The sequence below is a fragment of the Microtus oregoni genome, unplaced genomic scaffold, assembly GCF_018167655.1.
Source record: "Microtus oregoni isolate MIOR12 unplaced genomic scaffold, Mior012 000008F_ref0000371, whole genome shotgun sequence".
Classification (NCBI taxonomy): domain Eukaryota; kingdom Metazoa; phylum Chordata; class Mammalia; order Rodentia; family Cricetidae; genus Microtus; species Microtus oregoni.
Genome location: NW_024543067.1, coordinates 26067030 through 26091216, shown reverse-complemented (window position 1 = coordinate 26091216; position 24187 = coordinate 26067030). Strand labels below are relative to the sequence as shown.

Below are 24187 nucleotides of genomic sequence, written 5' to 3'. Positions count from 1 at the left end.
GTGCAGACTAATTCCTTACAGTGAAATAATTATGCTTATCCTCATCAGAAAATAAAGAAAAAATTTATAATGAATAAGCCCAACTAAAAGGTCAAATTAAACCTCTAGGGCAAAGCATGTCAACCACACTGTCAGAGTGTGGTTTGCCTGCTACTGATAAACACAGCATGCCTTCCTCCCCAGACAGGACAGGATCCTATACTAACTATGCAGCTGAGTTGGAATGGGCAACTGAAACAAAGTTAGACTAGCAATGGAGATTAGGACTTCAAAGGTACAGACTTAAAATTTTAATAATGCTATTTTTAAATAACATTAAGCCTATGAGAGTAACTGAATGTAAATATTTGAATAACCTGTAGCGAAGGCTAAAACCATGACGAAGTGAATGAACGAAGATCTGGGTGGAGAAGAAGGTACCTGCATGTTGAGGCAATGAAATTCCAACAGGCTCTGTGAAAATTGCTAGACTCTATCTAATATTTACATTATTAAGTGCATAGACCAAGAATAGTTGAGACAATTTCAAGAACAAAGTTAAAACTTTCATCTCTAAAGCCAGGTGATGGTGGCATATACCTTTAATCCCAGCATTCGGGAGGCAGAGGAAGGTAGATCTCTGTGAGTTCGAGGTCAGTCTGGTCTGCTGATCAAGTTCCAGGACAGGCTCCAAAACTACAGGGAGAAACTCTGTCTTGGAACTTTCATTTCTAGATCTAAAGCTGTAGCAATGAGCACAGTCTGGAATCTGTGCTAAGCCCACACGATGAATTGCCTGATTTTTAACAAAGCTGGCAGTGCATGGCAGGAAAAAAGGGGTTCATTTTATCCTTCAGTTGGTTAACTATGTATAATCAGTAAAGTGACTTTTCCTTAACTCATATGTAAACACCAACTCCATGTCAATTGGAGATTTAAATGTGAAAAATAAAGCTCTGGAAGTAATATGGTTTTAGAATAGTCGGATTGCTTATGCTCTCTGTAAAATATAAATTATTAAGAAAATGGTACTTATACAATGAAATTGGAGTGTTTTCCATATAAATAATTAACAAGTTAAAATGACACACCTCTGAATGGAAAAATGTATTTATAATCCTCTGGACTAATCCAGACTCATAGGTAGAATGTATAAAAGACTACAATGAATGTAAAAATGTGGCTAATTCTGTCATGAGGGCTAAACCAGAGAAGCAGTACTGGGTAAAGAGGTTTAAAGAGGTCTGCTTCAAAGCATTGATTTAAATTAATATGGGCTCAGCTAGGCAAATCTAACATTTGTAGGACAGGTTATAAAGAACAGACTAAAGGACTGCAAAAAAAAAAGGGGGCTAACACCAGTGTCCATGGTGATTGAATCAAATGCTACCATAATTATCTAGATTGTCTCCCTCAAAAAAAAATGAATGAACAAAATAATGTCACAGCAATATTGATAGTGGTTTTTAGTTGAACTGCAGACTACATCAGAAAGATCATCACTGTGCTAGGAAGATAGCACATTCAGTAAGGAGTTTGACTTGCGAACAGAGGGCCTGAAAACCCATGTTAATAGCAATAGAGCTTGAAGAGATGGCTCAGCAGTTAAGAGCACTGGCTTTTCTTATAAAGGACCCGAATTCAATTCCCATCACACACACATAGTGGTTCACATCCTCCTGGAACTCACATTTGAGGGGATCCAAGTGTCCTCTTCTGACCTCCAAAGACACAGGCGGTACACATATAGGCAAAACACTTACTAGAAAATAAAATAAGTAAATCTAATAAAAAATATTTAATGCAATGAGTGTGATGTCATATGCTTTTAATCCTTATGAAGTTGTCCTCTGACCTCCAGAGACCTGCACATGCTACCATACATGTACACCCTCCTATACATAAACATGCACGCATACACACAGAAAAACAAAGCAAAATACTAGAATAAGCTTTTCATATATAAAGCCATAAAATGGACAATAATCATGCAAATGTACATTTAGACTTTTAGATACAACTACATATATCACAGTAGCTAAAAGTAGACACATTACTAAGGGTAAGTAAGGTTTCGTATGAACTAAAAATTCTCATATCTACAAAAATTGAACATATGTAGATCCTATGACCCACCAATTCTAGACCAACAAATTATATATGTATCTGTTAACATCACAGTGTATTTCAAATAATTGTAAATATTTTATTTTGACCTGTATAACATGTTTTTGCTCTGTTATTATGTTTCATTACATAATTTTCAACCATCTTTTCAATTATGAGGACTTAATATAATATCATTACCTCACATTTTGTAAAAAAAAAAAAGTACACCTTTAAGGTAGGATTCGCTCTTTTAATTTTTTTTAGTTTCTAAGTTTATGAGACTAAGCCTGAAATGGACACTGTGACAAGACACTGTCATGACTGATGAGGGGACTATACAAGAATGAGGGGTGTGTTTGCTCTGCCTTGCTCTTTCTCACCTGTCCTTAAATTATTTTTATCATATTTGGGAACTGGCATTGTTAGAATGAGGTCTTAGTTAAGTAGCCATACAAAAAGCATAGGAAAATCTTGTGAGGAGCACCACAACTCACAGCTAAATTCTGTCTGAGAACTTGCTCAGATACTACTTGAGATGCATAAATTTACTTCCCTGGGCACACTAGGACCCTGCAAAAACTGAAGGGTGGGGCCAACCTCTTGCCCTGCAGATTTCTCTCAGGATAATTGAACTCACTATACAGTATATGACCCCTCTGGCAAATGTAACAGGTGCCATGTATAAAGTTTCATTTCTAATTTTTTGATAATGTTAAATTAGAATCTTTGAGTGTTCTTCCTGCAAACAGTATAAAATGCCTCGTGTATCTTCTTGGTATTCCCCATATTCTCTTCCATAGCAGGAACTGTGTTGAATGAATCCTTGCAAATGGGCCATGTATAGAACTTAGAGGAAAATAAATAGAAGTCTGCTGGCCAAATGGGTGAAATGTATAGGACTTTCTGCACTGCCTGACAGTGATTTGAAAATTAGAGGGATACATAATTACCTACTCAATTGTCATAATTTTTTACATTGACATTTGTTAAGATTCTGCTGTTACAAGAAGAAAACAAGTTGTTGAAAATAAGTGGAGAAAGCTGTTAGAGCAGAAGAGAAAAGTCTCTGGATCTGTAGGAATGAAGTGCACCGAGCAAATGATTGTAAGTATGGTCTCAGCAAGACTCTCTTAGTGTAGAAAACTGCTTTAAGACAGATGCTTTGGGTGTAAACTCTACCTCAGCATCAACGGGAATACAGCCAAAGGCATTCGTTAGACAATCTTGGAATCTTAATGCTAGGAGCTTATTGTACTTATTTGCTATATTTAAATGAGTCCATATGATCAGTTGCCAGTGGAGGCTTTTAACTATCTTTAAGCAATTATTTCTGGGGCTAGAGAGATGTTAAGAGTGCTGACTGCTCTTTGAGAGGACCCAGGTTCAGTTCCCAGTGCCCACATGGTAGCTCACAACCATCTCTAACTCCAGTCTGAAAAAAATCCAGAGCCACCCTCTAGCCTATAAATGCACCAGGCACAAAAGTGGTACTCACACAAACATTAGGCAAATATATATATATTATTATATTAATAATTATTAATATTATTATATATTTTAAATATATATAAATAAGAAAAAGTAATATATATGTGTATATATTAACTTATTATTTATAGCTAATTCTGTAGAAAGGTCATTTGCAACAAAATTCCCCGAAGTTATTTAAATATGCAATAAATGGGCAGGATGAAAGAAGGGGAGAAGGGAGAAGGGATGGATGTTGGTAATATTGTATGTTATACAGTACTTTTTAAATAAATGGGCAGGATGAAAGAAGGGGAGAAGGGATCGATGTTGGTAATATTGTATGTTATACAGTACTTTTTAAATAAATGGGCAGGATGAAAGAAGGGGAGAAGGGATTGATGTTGGTAATATTGTATGTTATACAGTACTTTTTAAATAAATGGGCAGGATGAAAGAAGAGGAGAAGGGATGGATGTTGGTAATATTGTATGTTATACAATACTTTTTAAATAAATGGGCAGGATGAAAGAAGGGGAGAAGAGAGAAGGGATGGATGTTGGTAATATTGTATGTTATACAGTACTTTTTAAATAAATGGGCAGGATGAAAGAAGGGGAGAAGGGATGGATGTTGGTAATATTGTATGTTATACAATACTTTTTAAATAAATGAACAGGATGAAAGAAGGGGAGAAGGGATAGATGTTGGTAATATTGTATGTTATACAATACTTTTTAAATAAATGGGCAGGATGAAAGAAGGGGAGAAGGGATGGATGTTGGTAATATTGTATGTTATACAGTACTTTTTAAATAAATGGGCAGGATGAAAGAAGGGGAGAAGGGGAGAAGGGATAGATGTTGGTAATATTGTATGTTATACAGTACTTTTTAAAAGACGTCTTCCATCTAGGAACCTTTTTATAAGAGACTATGAATTACATGATGGTTTTGTCTTTAGGAACAGTCCAACAAATCTACTATGGCTTTTGGGACAGAGATCTTGAGTATAATCCAAAGCGTAGTAACAATTTTAAATGATGCGGAAATTATATGAGGACTGAATAAGTATAGTCTAATATGACATTTTAGAGGTCTATTTAATAATTGATTTTAGAATATTGAGAAACATGAGATGAATAATTAAAAAGCATTTTACTTGGAGCTTCTACTGTAAGTATCTCTTCTTATTTTTTTATAGAATTGGATTAGGGTGCCCTGTAAAAATTGTACATATTGAAGAAGTTGAGGGTCTTGCCATTCATATAGGGAGCATTTTACACACTTCTTCCTGGTTCTGGGGATCAAACTCAGAGCTTCTTACATGCAAGGCAAACACTGAGCCACACCTATAGCCCAAGAGGTATTCATTTTCATGTGCATAAGGTTATTAAGATAGATAACAATCATGATCTAATCTTCCCAGCAAAGTGAATCATTTAGTTTATGTTTGTATAAGTTATGGTATCATTATCACTATATGATTATAGCTAAATAATAAATGTAAATACCTTCCAGATTATAAATGTAGTAGCAATTAATCAGATCCTCTTTGAAATCGCATATTATTCCCGCCATTCATATCAAGATCTATGCAGGGAATACATTATCTTTCATTAAACTTGTTTTAAGCTGTATCAGATTTGCTGGTGTATCACACACCTTTAAACCCAGCACTTGAGAGATAGAATTAAGTAAATCTCTGAGTTGCAGACTAACCAGAGCTACATAGTAAGACCCTGTCTCAAAAAAAAGGAAAGAAGGAAGAAAGAAAGGAAAAAAGAAATAAGTATCTCAAATCTTAGAAGTAGCATGTACAAGTTACAAGGTCGGTGCCCTCTCAGTTGTTTCTACTCTTTGGGCGCTGTTGTATTGCTCCTTGCCTTTTGCACCTTCCCGTGCTGTCTTCACTGTCTTCCCAGTTTCCTTTCTCTTTCACATGTCTGTCACTTACACATCTGCTTGGACACCTCACACCTTACAAGGTCTTGCCACTCTTATACTACATGAATGTTCTCCATCAAAATCAAATTTTAGAGTTGAGAATTGTTATCATTTTTGTTTGGTTTTGTTCTTTATTCTAGAGGCTGGTGAAGCATACTGTTGCTACAGTAGTGGTCCTTATCACCATGTCTTAGCAAATGTGTTTTGAAATGGCATCTTTTGCCTAGTTCTTTGTGCAAAGAATGTAAGACAGATAAAAGTGAAACGTCACCCTTACCATTTTACAGCAGATTTTCAGTGCCAGGTGTGTCAAGAGGAAAATACAGCTCGGGCAGCCTTGGGGTTGGGGCTGTTGCAGTGGCCTGTGTCGGTTACTCTTCAGATCAGCTTGGCAGAGCCACGTATAAGTCCCTGCCAGGCAGTCTGACAGGCTGTGTTCAGGAGAGCAGGGGGGTGTCTGTCAGGTAGTGTGGAATGGCACACTTTTTGAAGATGTGTTCAGATCTCTGCTGCTTCTGCCTGCAGTCTTGTAGATACTTCCTGTCCTCAACATCAGCTGCACTCGGAACAGTCTAGCAGTGACTCACACATACAAAGCCATCCCAGTGTAAAGTTAGATGGGACCTTTAACAGTTCTTTATTCCAGCTGATTACCACCCAGCATACTTTGCTCTTTTGTTATCCAAGAGAACACTGCAACCTGAAACTTTGTATTAGACATAAGACAGTTTTAAATATTTATTCACCATGAAAGGCTTTAATCCAATAGTTCTTGATTTCTGCTCCAAAACAAGAGATAGGCAAGTTATACAAAGAGTGACAACTAAAAATACAGGCAACAATTTATAGATTCTTAAAAGCCTTGACCATATCATGAATTTTAAATGTGGAATTCTATTCTTATTTAACCTATTTTTATAGCATTTTGGACAAACTATTCAAAGTGCAAGTGAGCCAATACAAGCTACAAGAGGTCCCAAGACTGAAGAAGGTACGTTTTGCTATATGTATTTTTTTTATCTTCTTTTATTGTGTATAGATTTTTTTTCTCATATCCTGATTGTAGTTCCTCTCCCTCTACTCTTCCCAGTTCCTCTCCATCTCCTCTCCCATCTGAATTCATTCCCTTTCTGTCCCATATTAGAAAATGAACAAGTTCTAAGGGATAATAGTAAAATAAAATATAACAGAATACAATATAAGATAAAACAAAAGCTAACACATTGGAATAGGACAAAACTAAACAGAAGGAAAAAGCCCATGAGGAGGCATAGCAAATAGAGACCCTCATTTGCAAATCAGAAATCCCAAAACACTACAAGCCATAATATATATGCAAAAAAACCTATAGGTTAAAAAGAAGGAATATATATATATTAAAAATAACAGGATAAATTTTTAAAAATAGGAAAAGTCCTGCCTCAATATTATAAGATAAGGACTATCCAAAGATGCCATTGAGTTAGCTTTCTATTGACCATCTACAGTTGGCATACTCTTAAGAATAGTTTGTTTCCACCAGTCATGGCACAAACCTCGGAGGCAGAGGGAAGCGGATCCCTGAGTTGGAAGCCAGCCTGGTGTAGAGTGAGTCCCAGGACAGCCAGGGCTACACAGAGAAACCCTGTCTCTGGGTGAAGTAATTTGCTTCCCCAAAGGAAACTAAATTTTCATTTGCAAGTGGCATCAATTGGAGATGGCTCCTGGGTTAGAGATGGGGCTTGTGTCTACTTCCTTCATCTCTAGGATCCCATCTGGTGGAGACCGTGCAAGCCCTATGCATGCTGCCTCAGTCCCTGTGAGTTCATATGTGTATCTGTCTTGTTGATTAGGTGACCTCATTTCTTGGTGTCCTCCATCTCCTTCTGGCTCTTTCACTCTTACTGCTTCCTCTTCTGCGGGGTTCCCTGATCTTGAGTAGAGAGATTTGATAGAGACATCCCACTTAGAGCTGAATGTTCCAAGGTCTCTCACTTTCTGCATAATGTCTGACTATGGGTCTCTATTTGTTACATCTGCTGCAGGAAGAAACTTCTCTGATAACAACTGAGAAAGACCTGATCTATGATTATTGTAAAATGTCATTAGAAGTCATTCCATTGCTACAGTTTGGTTTGGTTTTAGAACAGTAGTATTAGGTTTTACTGTAGGTCCCTAGGCAATCTAGTCTCAGGTTCTTTGTCACCCAAGCAGTGGGGAGTAAGGCTTAACTCAAATCAGATGTTGCTTAGTTACTCCAACAAGCTTTGTGCCAACATTGCACTAGCATATCGTGCTCGCACAACAACACTATTTAGGTCAAAGCTGGGTTGGCGTTTACATTTCTGCCCTGGTGGTCTGCATAGTACCTTCCTGTATCAAAGACACTAGCTCCTACGTGAGAAGGTAGGCTCTATGTAGGTACCAGTTGGACTTCTCCATGTCAGTTCAGTGAGTCATGTAGGTTTTGTCTTTAGCAATGAGGCCATGCATCAGTTTATAGAGAGCAACCAATAGTCTTGCTAATGGCCTGGGTTGTTTGGACAACATCTCAATTAGATAAAACCCAATACCAATACTGGAAGCTTCATTTGGTCACAAAAGCTGTCCAGTTGGGGCTCTGTTTCCCCCATTGTTTGGTGATGTCATTTAGATCACCTTCTCGTGTGTGTGTGTGTGTGTGTGTGTGTGTGTGTGTGTGTAAGCTTCTAGTGTACTAGATTTCCTTACTACCCCTCAAATGGTCCTTAATTTTAACTGTCTAAGTATTCCTTCCCTCATCTCCCTGTTCCCTCCCTGTCTCCACTTGATTCTCACATTCCAGTCAGCCCCCATTTATTCATAGCTATTTCTCTTTCTTAGGGAGATCTATCTGCCCCTGCTCCCCATCAGTCTCTTATTCAATGCCTAACATATGTGGTTATATCTTGGTTATTATTGACTTAACATTTAATAGTCACATATAAGAAAATATATATATTTTTCTTTCTGAGTCTGGGTTACTTCATTCAAGATGATTTTTTTTCTAGTTCCTCCATTTACCTACAAGTTTCATTATTTAATTTTTTTAATGACTGAGTAATGTTCCATTGTATATCCATTGTCTTTATCCATTCATCTATTGAGGGACATCTAGGTTGTTTCCAGATTCTGGCTCTTATGAATATAATAGAAATGAGCATAGTTGAGCCAAGTGTCTCTGTTGGAGGATAAAGCATCCTTTGGGTATATGCCCAAGAGTGGTATAGCTGGATCTTGAATAATTTCATAAAAATAATTATGATAAGATACCATTTTTACTATATTAATGCTACCAATCCATGAGCATGGGAGAGCTTTCCATCTTCTGATAGCTTTGTCAATTCTTCCTTCAAATATCTTAAAGTTTTTATCATACAAGTCTTTCTTTGTTCTGTAAGTTTAGTCTTTTGATTACCGTGTGCCGAAGGGACTTTCTTTTCTGGTCCATTCTATTCAGTGTTCTGTATGCTTCTTGTGTAATGATTGTTCTGTCTCTTTAGGAGACAAGCCACGCCCACTCCCTTCCCCATCCGCTGAGGCAAGCTGATCTTCAGCTTCTTCCAGCCTGAGTTCTCTTCCCTTCCCCCCCCCCAGGCAGCTTTGATCTCTCCTCACTCTTTCTCTCTCTCTCTCTCTCTCTCTCTCTCTCCCTCTCTGTTCGTTTCCCTTTCTTCCTTCCGTTCCATAACTACTAAATAAATATCCAACCTCACTTTGCATGGCATGCCTCCATCTGTCTCTCGCCTGCCACATGGCTTGCCGCAGGGGATGCAGCCTGGGACCAGGCACCTTCGGACACCTGTGGTGTGGTCTCATGCGCAGTCCCTGTCCCACAGCAAGCCACTCGGGGATCCACAGCAATTTTTAATAATCCATTACATCTTGTACTGTTAAAAATCAGTCTCTATGAAATTCATATGTTCACACCCACTGAGATGGTGGGGCTGATCTAATGGGAGCTCACCAAAGCAAGCTGGACTGGGACTGATGGAACATATGATCAAACCGGACTCTCTGTATGTGTCGGACAATGAGGGCTGACTGAGAAGCCAAGGACAATGGCACTGGGTTTTGATCCTACTGCATGTACTGGCTTTGTGGGAGCCTAGCCTGTTTGAATGCTCACCTTCCTAGACCTGGATGAAGAGGGGAGGACCTTGGACTTCCCACAGGGCAGGGAACCCTGACTGCTCTTTGGACTGGAGAGGCGGGGGAGGGGATGGGGGTGGGGGAGGGGGAGGGAAATGGGAGGAGGGGAGGAGGTGGAAATTTTATTTTTAAGTAAAAATAAAAAAAAGAAACTTAAAAAAAAAGAAATTCATATGTTCCAGGGTGGAAGCATGAATTAGAATTATTAAGCAAAAGGAACAGAGATATGAGAGAAATAAAAAACAGAAACACAGAACAGCATTGGGAGGGAAATTCAGTGAATACTGAATGCACCTCGCTTATTTTCCACACGCTTATTATACACTTCTCTCCAGAAGGGGAGGGGAATGCAGCAGACTTCATTAACATGATATAAGGAATAGACTTGACTTCTCTGACCTAAGGAAATTTTCTTGTATGGTTTTGTTTTTAAAAAAAAAAAATATTTTCTGTGCTTTTCACCTGAATTTCTTTTCCTTCATCTATTTCTATTATTCTTAGATTTGATCTTCCCATAGTGTCCCAGATTTTTTGGATATTTTGTACTAGAAATGTTTTATATTTAACATTTTCTTTGACAGAGCTATCTGTTTCTTCTGTTGTGTCTTCAGTCCCTGAGCTCTCTGTTGATGAGGCATGCCTCCTGAGATTTTCTGTTTGAATTCCTAAACTTCCATCTCCAGATCTCCCTCAGTGTAGGTTCTCTTTATGATTCTACTTGAACTTTCAGATCTTAAATGATTTTCTTCATTCCTTCCACTGTTTGTGTTTTCATAGAGTTCTTTGAGGGGTTTATTCATTTCCTTCTTAAGGACCTCTATTATATTCATGAAGGCTGTTTTACGGTCTTTGTCTTGCATTTCAGTTATATACTCAGGTCTACTGGGGTGGGTTGCTGGCCTCTAGTGGAGACATACTGTCCTGGCTGTAATTGACTGTGGTTCTACACTGGCAGCTAGGCTTCTGGGTTCAGAAAGATTCCCATTCTAGGTGTTGATATCTGATCTTGTCTTTGTTGGGTATGAGTTTTATTCCTTGGTTTCACTTGCCCTCTTTGGTGCTTAGGAGAGTGTGGCAGCTTTGTGTTGCCTGGGAGGGAATTCTTCTGGGATACTGCTAGGTGTGTCCACTGGGAGTTCTGGGAGCTGACACTTAAGATTCGGTGTCTCAGGGGTGTGCTGGAGGTGGGAAAGCAGGGTGTTCCTCCAGGATCAGATCAACCCACTGGTGATAGGGCAAGGGGAAAGGCCGCAGCAGTTGTCTGTTGCAGAGTTGCGCATGAGAGGAGGGCGAGTGCAGACCTGAAGTGCACCTACCTACTTAGCCAACCTCCTTGCTGCTCTGTCCTTGGCTGGCACATTCCCAGAGAATGGCTGCTGGGATAACAGGATGAGTGGGAAGGGAGCTTGGAGGAGAAGCTCAGGACCCACTGAAGATGAGCTAGACAGCAGTTGTGATGCTGCTGCAGGGGCTCTGCTACAGAGATGGAGGTGGAGCTAGGGAGTTGGTTTAGAGGAGCAGAGGGAGAGGTGAGGGCCTGCAGTCAGACTGCTACTAGAAGCGTTTCTTGGAGCTTTGTTCCCAATGTTTTGTTGCTGTTGTTGTTATTTTTGGCTTTTGGTGTTTTGTTTTGTTTTGTTTTGTTTTGTTTGAGACAGGGTTTCTTTGTATAGCCTTGGCTGTTCTAGAACTAGCTGACCTCAAACTCTCAGAGATGTGCCTGCCTTTGTCTCCACCTCCCGAGTGCTGTATTTTCTCAGGTACTTGTGAATTGTGCAGTTACATAGACTTGAACTGTCCATACGAAGGTGTATTCAGTTCCTTCCCAGTTTGTTGTTGGATAATAATGTACTAAACTATCTCCTGACTTGTCCAGTTTTTCTGTAGGATAGATTCTCAGAATTATATGTGAAGTAGATAGGGTCTCACTATATAGCTCTGGCATCTTGGAACTCACAATGTAGACCAGGCTGGCTTCAAACTCATAGAGGTCCACCCTCCTCTACCTCCCAAGTGCTGGGATTAAAAGTATGTGCCAATATTTTCTTAACTGGGGATGGGAAAATGCCAGATAAAGAGAATCCTGAAAATGTAAACGTACACTGAGCTGGAGAGATAGCTCAGGGATTAGGAATGTACACTGAGCTAGAGAGATAGCTCAGGGATAGGAATCCTGGCTGCTCTTTCCGAGGACCCAGGTTCAGTTACCAGCACTCATGTGGAGGCTCACCATCAGTTGTGACTTCAGTCCTAGGGGATTCACCACCCTCTCCTGGCCTCCTCGGGCACGAAATGCCCATGGTATACAGATATGCATATAGGCAAAACACTCATGCAAATAAATGAATAAATATTACCCCAACAATATGACTGCCTAAGACTTGAACAAGACAGACATACTAATGTGGAAGGGGAAAATATCACGGGGTCCCACCCCTAAACAAAGTACAGGCAACTAAGAAATGCTGATTAATCTTCCCCAGGGATGAGCCCCTAATTGGCTATCCAAAACCAAATGATCAGCCCTGAAATACATGTATACAAGCAACGCTAAATTAATTCACTAGGTTATTATATGTATAATTGTGTGTGTAAAACAATAACAAAACAAACTCAGGAATTAGAGGCAGTTCTAAGCTCTCTGAATCTCTGCATTCAAGATCATCCTGGTCTACAGAGTAAGTTCTGGGACAGCCAGGGCAACACAGAGAAACCTTGTCTTGAAAACCCACCCAAAAAGAAAACAAAAACAAAAAGAGGCCATGCATGGGGGGGGGGGAGGGGAAGGTATGGGAGAAGAAAGGGAAGGAGGGAAATTTGATTATGTTTTAATTTAAAAGTAATTTTTTAATCCTAGAAAAAAAAACTTAAAATTTTAAAAAGCCAGGAGGTAGTGGTGCAGGCCTTTAAATCTCAGCAATCAGGATGCAGAGGCGGGAGGATCTCTCTGAATTTGAGGCCAGCCTGTTCTACAGTGTGAGTTCCAGGACAGTCAGGGCTACACAGAAAAGCCCTGTCTCAAAAAAAAAAAAGTAAAAAAAAAATGAATAAATAAAATAAACAGTAACAGAATATTTGCTGCTGCCCTCTGCCTGTGACTTGAGCATAGACAGACATAATTTCAGTAAGTTGATATTAGGGTTGGTCCCAAAAACAAAAGTGATGGACGAGTGAAAGGCGGTTTCTGTAGTTTCAGGTAGTACTTCTGAGTGTTCGGTACCAGAAAACCTCATGAATTCTTCCATGCCTGAGGATGACATTCTGACTGCCATGAACAGCAAGCAGCTACAGAAACCAAGTCTGTCCTCCAGTAAGCCCCAGCCATCCAACATCTGCGCAGTGTCGGCTGAGGAAGAGAAGGTCTTGCAGTCCCTCCGCCATCTCAATGAAAGACTGTACTGTAAGTGTGGAGCCGCAGGTCTGTAAGAAAGGGACACCCTGTTCTTAGCTTATGCTAAATTTTTATTTAATTTAAAACTCTGAAGTAAAATTACAAAATAGAGCTAATAACTCATCTGAAATTGAGAATATTGTTACTGTTTCAGATTATTGCAGGCCCACCATATCATTTATAAAGATAGCAGTTTCTAAGCCATGCAGTTGTTGGCTTTAATCCCAGCACTTGGGAGGCAGAGGCAGGCAGATCTCTGTGTTTGAGGTCAGCCTGGTCTGCAAGAGCTAGTTTCAGGATAGACTCCAAAGTTACAGAGAAACACTATCTCAAAAAACCAAACCAAACAAACAAACAAAACAAAAAGATAGCAGTTTCTATACTATTCTGTTTTAGAAGCATATGAACATAAGGTGGGCATAGTGGTACAGACCTTTAATCTCAGTACTTGGGAGGTAGAGACAGGGTGGTTCTCTGAGGTTGAGACCAGCCTGGTCTCCAGAGCAAGTTTCAGGATAACCAGAGCTACACAGAGAAACCCTGTCTCAAACCCCTCCCCCAATAAAGGCTTAAATATATATATATGTGAACATATTACCTATGTTTTAAAAATAAACAGACTAGGTGTCTATACTGACCATCATGAAAATAACTTTATCAAGTGTTTCTTTATATTTATTTGTTTATTTATTATGTACACAATATTCTGTCTGTGTATATGTCTGCAGGCCAGAAGAGGGCACCAGACCTCATTACAGATGGTTGTGAGCCTGGGAATTGAACTCAGGACCTTTGGAAGAGCAGGCAATGCTCTTAACCTCTGAGCCATTTCTCCAGTCCCAATCAAGTGTTTTTAATTCTCAACTTTGGATACACATACACAAGATTCTTAAAGCTAAGTGTGTGCAGGCATGGAGCAAAGCCTGTAATAACAGCACGTGAGTGGCTCCCGCAGGAGCAGCAGTGCAAGCTGGCAAGCCCCAGGCCATCCTTGGGGACTTGATAAGATCCTGTCTTTAAGGGAAAAAAGTGAAAATAATTTTTAACTAGGAAAATAAGGGTAGAACACAGCTAACCTTCAAGCTGAAGATATTTGATTAGTGGAACAATACACAGTAGTGTCACAAAAGGTACTTCACCATGAAGTCGGACCATCGAGGGGGCTATGCCTTCCGCCACAAAATGTTTCCATCTCTTCAACGTCACTGTGGAGCAGCTGAGGGAAGGAAGGAAAACATCTCTGGTGCTTTAGAAATGTAGCCTAGTAGGTACCTCATAGTAATCCCAGCCGTGTTCATACACCTGCTGGTCTGTGAAGCCTGGAGTCCACCCCGTGTTCATACACCTGCTGGTCTATGAAGCCTGGAGTCCAGTCTGTGTTCATACACCTGCTGGTCTGTGAAGCCTGGAGTCCACCCCGTGTTCATACACCTGCTGGTCTATGAAGCCTGGAGTCCAGTCTGTGTTCATACACCTGCTGGTCTATGAAGCCTGGAGTCCACCCCGTGTTCATACACTTGCTGGTCTATGAAGCCTGGAGTCCACCCCGTGTTCATACACTTGCTGGTCTATGAAGCCTGGAGTCCAGTCTGTGTTCATACATCTGCTGGTCTATGAAGCCTGGAGTCCAGCCGTGTTCATACACCTGCTGGTCTGTGAAGCCTGGAGTCCACCCCGTGTTCATACACTTACTGGTCTATGAAGCCTGAAGCAAATAACATAATTGAAAATGATCTCAAATTGCTAACACCCCCAAAATCATTGAGAAAAAGTATATTAATGTCCCTTTTGGAGATGTGGTCTATATTCCAATCTTCAAAGAATGATAACAAGTGAGATCTAAGGGAAATGAATAGTCAATGATCATAAAAAACTAATCCATAAAGAAAAAAATCCATTAAAAATCAAAGAAATCACAATACATACTAAATAAATAGAACCCAAGAAATGTTATATAATAAAATTGCCAGATACAAAATACTATGAAATAACTATGTTTATATATTTTTAAATAATTAGACATATCTTTCAAAACCTAGTAAGGAAATATGCAATATAAAATGACTTAGCTATTTGGAAAATTTGAATGGAAGATATGAATAAATTTAAAATTCAACTGATTATTTAGACAACAGATTATAGACATCTGGAGGATTAACATACTAGAATATAAGTCAGAAGTGCCTATCCAGAATAAAGTACAAAGCGGTGAGAGAGAGCAGAATAGAGCTTAAATGGCGAAGCTGTGAGACATTGCAGGAATCATGGCTGCCAAGCTTGCCAATTTAACCAGTATTACAAACATATGAGCAAAAAGCCCATTTCAAAATAAATAAAAAATTCTCAAAGGCTGAAGAGAGGGCTCAGCAGTTAAGAGCACTAGCTGTTCTTCTGGGGGACCCAGGTTCAAATCCCAGCACACACATGGCAGCTCACAACTGTCTTATCTGTAACCCCAGTTCCAGGGAATCCGAAACCCTCACACAGACGTATGTGCAGGCAAAACAGAAGTGCACATAAAATTTAAAGAAGAAGGAGGGGGAGGAGGAGAAGGTAGGAGAAAAAGAGAAATTCTCTTGTGTGAGTGGGGTCCTGAGTTCAAGCCCAGCACAGGAAGTGGGGGGAGCTCATTGCATAAGACTGGCTTGCCTGGAACTCGCTCTGTAGACGAAGCTGGCCTCAAACTCAGAGACCCACCTGCCTCTGCCTTCTCACTATTGTCATTAAAGGCGTGCGCCACCACAAGCAGCAAGAAATTCTTTTTTTACTTAAAACAAAAGGAAAATGTGACATTTGAATGAAGATTGTTTCATAAAATCAAGATACTCAGAATTCCCTCTTAGCAGTCAGCTTTATTTAATTGTTCCTAATCAAATTGCTTTCATTTTTGGGGCCTATTTACATGTAAGGACTATTTCTGGGATCAGTAGGAAATGTCTTATTCAATTTTGAATACTTTGACACATGAGAATTTTGTTATTAATCCTTTAGTGAGTCTCTTATATACATAACTAATTTTTTTGTGTCGTGGTATGATTTTTCAGATGTACAAGAAGCCATTTTCAAAAACCCATCCATCAAAAATCCTTTCCAGTTAATCCCACTTCTGGTGAGTATATGCTAAGTTTCTCCTGTGCTCTTTTATGTATGCCTTGCTAGAGTGCAGCTGCAGCACTTGCTTTTGCCTAGGACCAGACTGGTGATTCTCAGTCTTCAGTGACCCTGGGTCCTGGGGATCCCATGTCCTCTTCTGGCCTGGGGGAACCAGTCATACACAGTGCACATGTGCAGGCAAACTGTCACTCACACAGAATAAAATACAGAAATCTCTTTTAATGTGAGAACTTTTGGAGATTTTGAGGGGAGAGGATAAAGACTGGGTGCCCTGAGTTCTAAAATCTTGACAGGAAAGAATAAATCTATCGAAGCTTCCACATCCCTCAATACTGTTTCTTCTGTGAAGCAATATTTGCACCATGGTGCCCTGACCCAGGTCTGACAGGCGTGGCACTGAAGAGAGCAGGAAGCTGCGCTGCCCTTTCCACCCCACTGTGCACCCCTAGGGTGCAGCATCCTTGTTGGCAAGCACTTAGTTCATTCTAGCTTGGGATTTCCCTAAATTTTTTGTAATTACCTAATTTGTTAAATTTTCCAGTGATATTTTCTCTTCCTTGAAAATTTTAAAACATTTACTTTGATTTATGCATTATTAGACATTATTTTTTAAGTATTTGTTTATTTATTATGCATACAATATTCTGTCTGTGTGTATGTCTGCAGGCCAGAAGAGGGCACCAGACCTCATTACAGATGGTTGTGAGCCACCATGTGGTTGCCGGGAATTGAACTCAGGACCTTTGGAAGAACAGGCAATGCTCTTAACCACTGAGCCATCTCTTGAGCCCCTAGACATTGTTTAATTCCAATTTTAAGTACATTTTTGTCTTAAAGGATATCAGAATCTATGCAGAAAGGTCAATTAATTACATACATAGAAGATCAAATCTGGGACACAGACACTTACACCTGTACTATTTATAATTCCAGTGAGTTATAAAAAACAGTTTTATCATGATAGGTGCTAATCGCTAATGATGGGTAACCATTTGAATCTAATAGGTTCAAATGCTGGCTTAGTGGATTTGTTTATATGTTTGTTGTTGTTTTTCGAGACAGGGTTACTCTATCTCTGACTGTCCTAGAACTCACCCTGTAGACCAGGCAGACTCTGGTTCTGGTCTTCTTCCTGTGTAGCAGGTACTCTGCTAATGCTGTAGCTGTAAAAAAGAAGGTAGCTCCTGAGACACTGGGTGAACTGTGCAGTGTAACACAGTCTCCAGGGACTGCCAAGGCCCTACAGTTGCTTAGGTGCACATTATCGAAGGAAAAAATCCCTACAAATCTTAGAATTTTTATTTTAGAGTATCTTACTTAGTTTTTTTTTTTAATTTCTACCTCCTCCCCTTCTCCCATTTCCCTCCCCGTCCTCCACCTCTCCAGTCCAAAGAGCAGTCAGGGTTCCCTGCCCTGTGGGAAGTCCAAGGTCCTCCCCACTCCATCCATCTAGGAAGGTAAACATCCAAACAGACTAGGCTCCCACAAAGCCAGTACATGCAGTAGGATCAAAACCCCGTGCAGTTGTCTTTGGCTTCTCAGTCAGCCCTCCTTGTCCACCACGTTCAGAGAGTACAGTTTGATAACATGCTCCATCTGTCCCAGTTCAGCTGTCCTTGGTGAGCTCCCATTAGATCAGCCCCACCGTCTCAGTGGGTGGGCACACCCCTCGCAGTCCTGACATCCTTGCTCATGTTCTCCCTCCTTCTGCTCCTCATTTGGACCTTGGGAGCTCAGTCCAGTGCTCCAATGTGGGTCTCTGTCTCTATCTCCTTCCATCGCCAGATGAAGGTTCTATGGTGTTATGCAAGATATTCATCAGTATGGCTGTAGGATCGGGTCATTTCAGGCTCCCATTCCTCAGCTACCCAAGGAACTAACTGAGGACATCTCCATGGACACCTGGGAACCCCTCTAGAGTCAAGTCTCTTGCCAACCCTAAAATGGCTCCCTTAATTAAGATATATACTTCCCTGCTCCCATATCCACCCTTCCTCCATCCCAACCCCCAAGCTCTCCCCATCCTCCCCTTCTCACTTTTCTCTCCCCATCTCCCTTTACCCTTACCCCCACCCCCACCCCCAAGTTTTCAATTTTTGCCTGGCAATCTTGTCTCCTTCCAATATCCAGGAGGATAACTATATGTTTTTCTTTGGGTTCACCTTCTTATTTAGCTTCTCTAGGATCACGAAGTATAGGTTCAATGTCCTTTATTTATGGCTAGAATCCACTTATGAGTGAGTACATGCCATATTCATCTTTTTGGGTCTGAGTTACCTCACTCAGGATAGTGTTTTCTTTTTTTTTTTAATATTTATTTATTTACTTATTATGTATACAATATTCTGTTTGTGTGTATGCCTGCAGGCCAGAAGAGGGCACCAGACCTCATTTCAGATGGTTGTGAGCCACCATGTGGTTGCTGGGAATTGAACTCTGGACCTTTGGAAGAGCAGTCAGTGCTCTTAACCTCTGAGCCATCTCTCCAGCCCATGGATAGTGTTTTCTATTTCCATCCATTTGCATGCAAAATTCAAGATATTGTTTTTTACCGCTAAGTAGTACTCTAATGCATACATATTCCACACTTTCTTCATCCATTCTTCCATTGAGGGGCATCTAGGTTGTTTCCAGGTTCTGGCTATTACAAATAATGCTGGTATGAACATAGTCGAACAAATGCTTTTGTAGTATGATTGGGCATCTCTTGGGTATATTCCCAGGAGTGGTATTGCTGGGTCCTGGGGTAGGTTGATCCCGAATTTCCTAAGAAACCGCCACACTGATTTCCAAAGTGGTTGTACAAGTTTGCATTCTGACCAGCAATGGATGAGTGTTCCCCTTCCTCCACATCCTCTCCAGCAAAGGCTATCATTGGTGTTTTTGATTTTAGCCATGCTGACAGGTGTAAGATGGTATCTCAAAGTTGTTTTGATTTGCATTTCCCTGATTGATAAGGGGGTTGAACATGACCTTAAGTGTCTTTTGGCCATTTGAACTACTTCTGTTGAGAATTCTCTGTTCAGTTCAGTGCCCCATTTTTAATTGGGTTAATTAGCATTTTACAGTCTATATATTTTGGAAATCAGACTTTTGTCGGCTGCGGGGTTGGTGAAGATCTTCTCCCAGTCAGTAGGTTGCCTTTTTATCTTAATGACAATGTCCTTTGCTTTACAGAAGCTTCTCAATTTTAGGAGGTCCCATTTATTCAACAATGCGCTTATTGTCTGTGCTACTGGGATTATACATAGGAAGCAGTCTCCTGTGCCCATGTGTTGTAGAGTAGTTCCTACTTTCTCTTCTATCAGGTTCAGTGTGTTCAGATTGATATTGAAGTCTTTGATCCATTTGGACTTGAGTTTTGTGCATAGTGATAGATATGGATCTATTTTCATTCTTCTACAGGTTGACATCCAGTTATGCCAGCACCATTTGTTGAAGATGCTTTCTTTCTTCCGTTATATACTTTTAGCTCCTTTGTCGAAAATCAGGTATTCATAGTTTTGTGGGTTAATATCCGGCTCTTCTATTCAATTCCATTGGTCGACTTCTCTGTTTTTATGCAAATACCAAGCTGTTTTCAGTACTGTAGCTCTGTAATAGAGTTTGAAGTCAGGGATGGTGATGCCTCCAGACGTTCCTTTATTGTATAAGATTGTTTTGGCTATCCTGGGTTTTTTGTTTTTCCATATAAAGTTGATTATTATTCTCTCAAGGTCTGTGAAGAATTTTGATGGGAATTGCATCGAATCTATAGATTGCTTTTGGTAGAATTGCCATTTTTACTATGTTGATCCTCCCAATCCAAGAGCAAGGGAGATCCTTCCACTTTCTGGTATCCTCTTAAATTTCTTTCTTCAAAAACTTAAAGTTCTTGTCAAACAGATCTTTCACTTCCTTGGTTAGAGTTACCCCAAGATATTTTATCCTATTTGTGGCTATCGTGAAAGGTGATGCTTCTCTAATTTCCCTCTCTGTTTCCTTATCCTTAGTGTATAGGAAGGCCACTGATTTTTTGGAGTTGATCTTGTATCCTGCCACATTACTAAAGCTGTTTATCAACTGTAAGAGTTCTTTGGTAGAGTTTTGGGAGTCGCTTATGTATACTATCATATCATCTGCAAATCACGAAAGCTTAACTTCTTCCTTTCCAATACGAATCCCCTTGATCCCCTTATGTTGTCTTATTGCTATTGCTAGAACTTCAAGCACTATATTGAAGAGGTATGGAGAGAGTGGACAGCCTTGTCGTGTTCCTGATTTTAGTGGGATGGCTTTGAGTTTCTCTCCATTTAATTTGATGTTAGCTGTCGGCTTGCTGTAAATAGCTTTTATTATATTTAGGTATGACCCTTGTATCCCTAATCTCTCCAAGACCTTTATCATAAAGGGATGTTGAATTTTGTCAAATGCTTTTTCAGCATCTAATGAAATGATCATGTGTTTTTTTTTCTTTCAGTTTATTTATATGGTGGATTACATTGATAGATTTGCATATGTTGAACCAACCCTGCATCTCTGGGATGAAGCCTACTTGATCATAATGGATAATTTTTTTAATGTGTTCTTGGATTCGGTTTGCCAGTATTTTATTGAGAATTTTTGCATCGATGTTCATGAGTGAGACTGGCCTATAATTCTTTTTCTTGGTTGAGTCTTTGTGTGGTTTTGGTATCAGGGTAACTGTAGCTTCATAAAAGGAATTTGGCAATGACTCTTCTGTTTCTATATTGTGAAATACATTAAGGAGTATAGGCATTAGCTCTTCTTGGAAGTTCTGGTAGAATTCTGCATTGAAACCATCTGGTCCTGGGCTTTTTTTGGTAGGGAGGTTTTTGATAACAGCTTCTAATTCTTCACGACTTACAGGTCTATTTAGATTGTTCACCTGGTCTTGGTTTAAATTTGGTATATGGTACTTATCTAAAAAAATGTCCATCTCTTACATTTTCCAATTTTGTGGCATACAGGCTTTTGTAATAAGATCTAATGATTCTCTGAATTTCCTCTGTGTCTGTGGTTATATCCCCGTTTTCATTTCTGATCTTATTAATTTGCATATTTTCTCTCTGCCGTTTGATTAGTTTGGATAAGGGTTTATCAATCTTGTTGATTTTCTCAAAGAACCAGCTCTTTGTTTCATTGATTCTTTGGATTGTTTTTTGTGTTTCTATTTTGTTGATTTCAGCCCTCAGTTTGATTATTTCCAGTCTTCTACTCCTCCTAGGTGAGTCTGCTTCTTTTTTTTCTAGAGCTTTCAGGTGTGCTGTTAAGTCTCCAATGTGTGCTTTCTCTGTTTTCTTTATGTGGGCACTTAGTGCTATGAACTTTCCTCTTAGCACTGCTTTCATGGTGTCCCATAGGTTTGGATATGTTGTGCCTTCATTTCCGTTGAATTTAAGGAAGTCTTTAATTTCTTTCTTTATTTCTTCCTTGACCCAGGGGTGGTTCGGTAGTTGACTGTTCAGTTTCCATGAGTTTGTAGGCTTTCTGGGGGTAGCATTGTTGTTGAATTCTAACTTTATTCCATGGTGATCTGATAGTACACAGGTGGTTATTATAATTTCTTTGTATATATGGATGTTTGTTTTGTTACCAATTATGTGATCAATTTTTGAGAAGGTTCCATGAGATGCTGAGAAGAAGGTTTGGGTGGAATGTTCTATAGATTGTCTGTTAAGTCCATTTGGTTCATTATATCTGTCAGATCTCTTATTTCTCTGTTAAGTTTCTGTCTGGTTGACCTGTCCATTGGTGAAAGTGGAGTGTTAAAATCTCCTACTATTAGAGTGTGGGGTTTGATGTATGCTTTGAGTTCTAGTAATGTTTCTTTTACATATGTGGGTGCTTTTATATTAGGGGCATAGATATTCAGGATTGAGACTTCCTCCTGATGAATTGTTCCTGTTTTGAGACTAAAGTGTCCTTCTCCGTCTCTTCTGATTGATTTTAGTTTGAAGTCAATTTTGTTAGATATTAGTATAGCCACACCCCCTTGTTTTGTTTCTTTGGACCATTTGATTGAAAAGCCTTTTCCCAACCCTTTATTCTGAGGTAGTGTCTGTCTTTAAGTTTGAGGTGTGTTTCTTGTAAACAGCAGAATGTTGGATCCTGTTTTCATATTCATTCTCTTAACCTGTGCCTTTTTATAGGTGAATTGAGTCCATCAATATTAAGTGTCTTATTAGTTTTTAAATTGTTTTCCCCTTTGGTTTTTCAAGACAGGATTTATGTGTATAGCCCTGGCTGTCCTGGAATTCACTTAGTAGACCAGGCTGACTTTGAACTCACAGAAATACACCCATCTCTGCCTCTCCTAAGTACTGGGATTAAAGACATGCACCACCACTACCTGGCTTAAAATAAAATAAATTTAATGAATTTTTTTTAAGAAGCAACTTTATCTTTGATCTAAAATAAATGTTAAACATTCTTAAAGCCTTACATGCTTCCAAGTGCTTTTGTTTAAAAAAAGGGGGGGGGGAGGAAGGAAGAAAAAGAGAGAGAGAGAGAGAGGGGAAAGAAAGAAAGAAAGAAAGAAAGAAAGAAAGAAAGAAAGAAGAAAGATTATATTTGGCCATTTACACAACAGATCAACAGATGACAAAAAGCTCCTCTGCATTGTGCTGTGTTTTCTGAGACAGGGCAATGTGTAGTTAGCCTTGAACTCTTGATCCTCCTGCCCTCACCTCCCAAGTGCTGAGATGATAGGAGTATGCCCGCACACCTGAATTTAGAAAGCTTTTTTTTTTTTTTTAGTTTTTCGAGACAGGGTTTCTCTGTAGCTTTGGTGCCTGTCCCGGACCAGGCTCTTGTAGACCAGGCTGGCCTCGAACTCACAGAGATCTGCCTGCCTCTGCCTCCCGAGTGCTGGGATTAAAGGCTTGCGCCACCACTGCCTCTTAAGGGCCTGGAGAGGCGCTCAGTGAGTCAAGTCCTTGCTGCACAGCGGGAGGGCCTGAGTTCAGATCCCCAGCCCACAGACCAACAGGATGTAGTCTGTGACCCAGCCCTTGGGCATGGAAGCAGGCAGATCTCAGGGCTCCACGGCCAGCCAGTTAGCCAAACGGTCATCTTCAAGTCCAGTGAAGAGACCCTGTCTCAAAAAAGTAATAATAATGTTAGTTGGGGTAGAGAAAAGGATGCCTAAAGTGCAGGGAGAGACAGGACACCTGCCCATGCACAGCCACAGCCGCACCCCTGCTCTAGGGAAGTTTCTTTGAAGCATATTACCGTTAGTAATATAAAGACTGTGAATTATTACGGCCATACGGTGCTCTACATAGAGCAGGACTCGGCATTGTTGATAATATGTACCATGACTCTAAGAGAACACTCTGAACTCTCTTACAGAACAACCAGCCGCGGGCCAGACCATCTCCTGATGTCGGATCCAGAGTGCAGAGAAAATACTGATCAACTGTGACAGTCACTATTTAGTGAAGTTATTTTTGAGAATTCTGTAAATAAATTCTGTATTTCTGCATTTGTTAATGATTTTAAATACTAGACTTTTATGTTTATAAAAGTAAATCTTAATGTAGGTAATGAAAATGAATTTACTGGCTTATATTTATGCTACAAATTATACTTTATTATGTATTTTCTTGATACATTTTTAATGAATGAAATACTTCATTGTTTTCAATAAGCATGCTAATGGATATAAATTTTCTCTATATAAAAATGAAAGAGGCTATTTTATTATTCAAATTATGTCTTAAGTATAATAGTGAAGCTTTGTTTTCTGAAATTCTTAATTCTAATACCTTTTTGTACACGTATCCAAGAAGCTTATAATAAATAGCATCCCCCCAGAATAATAAAGCTGTTTGTTTAAGACTTTGCAGGAGCTCTGCCTTTTTATGTTACCATAGGGTGAGTTACTAGCTTGCATGCTCAGTATTTAATATTATCATTTTATTCAAGAGTCATCTGTCTCCAAAAAAAACCTCTGACATTTTAAAAATTCAGCATAAGGACTAGAGTAATGGCTTAGTAGTTAAGAGTCCTTGCTGTTCTTTCAGAGGCC

At 39.7% G+C, this 24187-nt stretch overlaps 1 protein-coding gene across 2 annotated transcripts in view; it reads left to right on the top strand.

Moving 5' to 3' along the window:
- The window catches only part of Cep126 (centrosomal protein 126), a 62645-nt gene extending 38681 nt beyond the window's left edge, over positions 1–23964 (top strand). For both annotated transcript variants that reach the window (XM_041656732.1, XM_041656733.1), the window contains 5 exons: positions 3080–3192; positions 6423–6492; positions 12841–13050; positions 16086–16150; positions 23509–23964. In XM_041656732.1, coding sequence (XP_041512666.1) covers positions 3080–3192; positions 6423–6492; positions 12841–13050; positions 16086–16150; positions 23509–23571 — 521 coding nt within the window. In that variant the 3' untranslated portion in view covers positions 23572–23964. The remainder of the gene's footprint in view (positions 1–3079; positions 3193–6422; positions 6493–12840; positions 13051–16085; positions 16151–23508) is intronic.
- Positions 23965–24187: the final 223 nt, after the last annotated feature.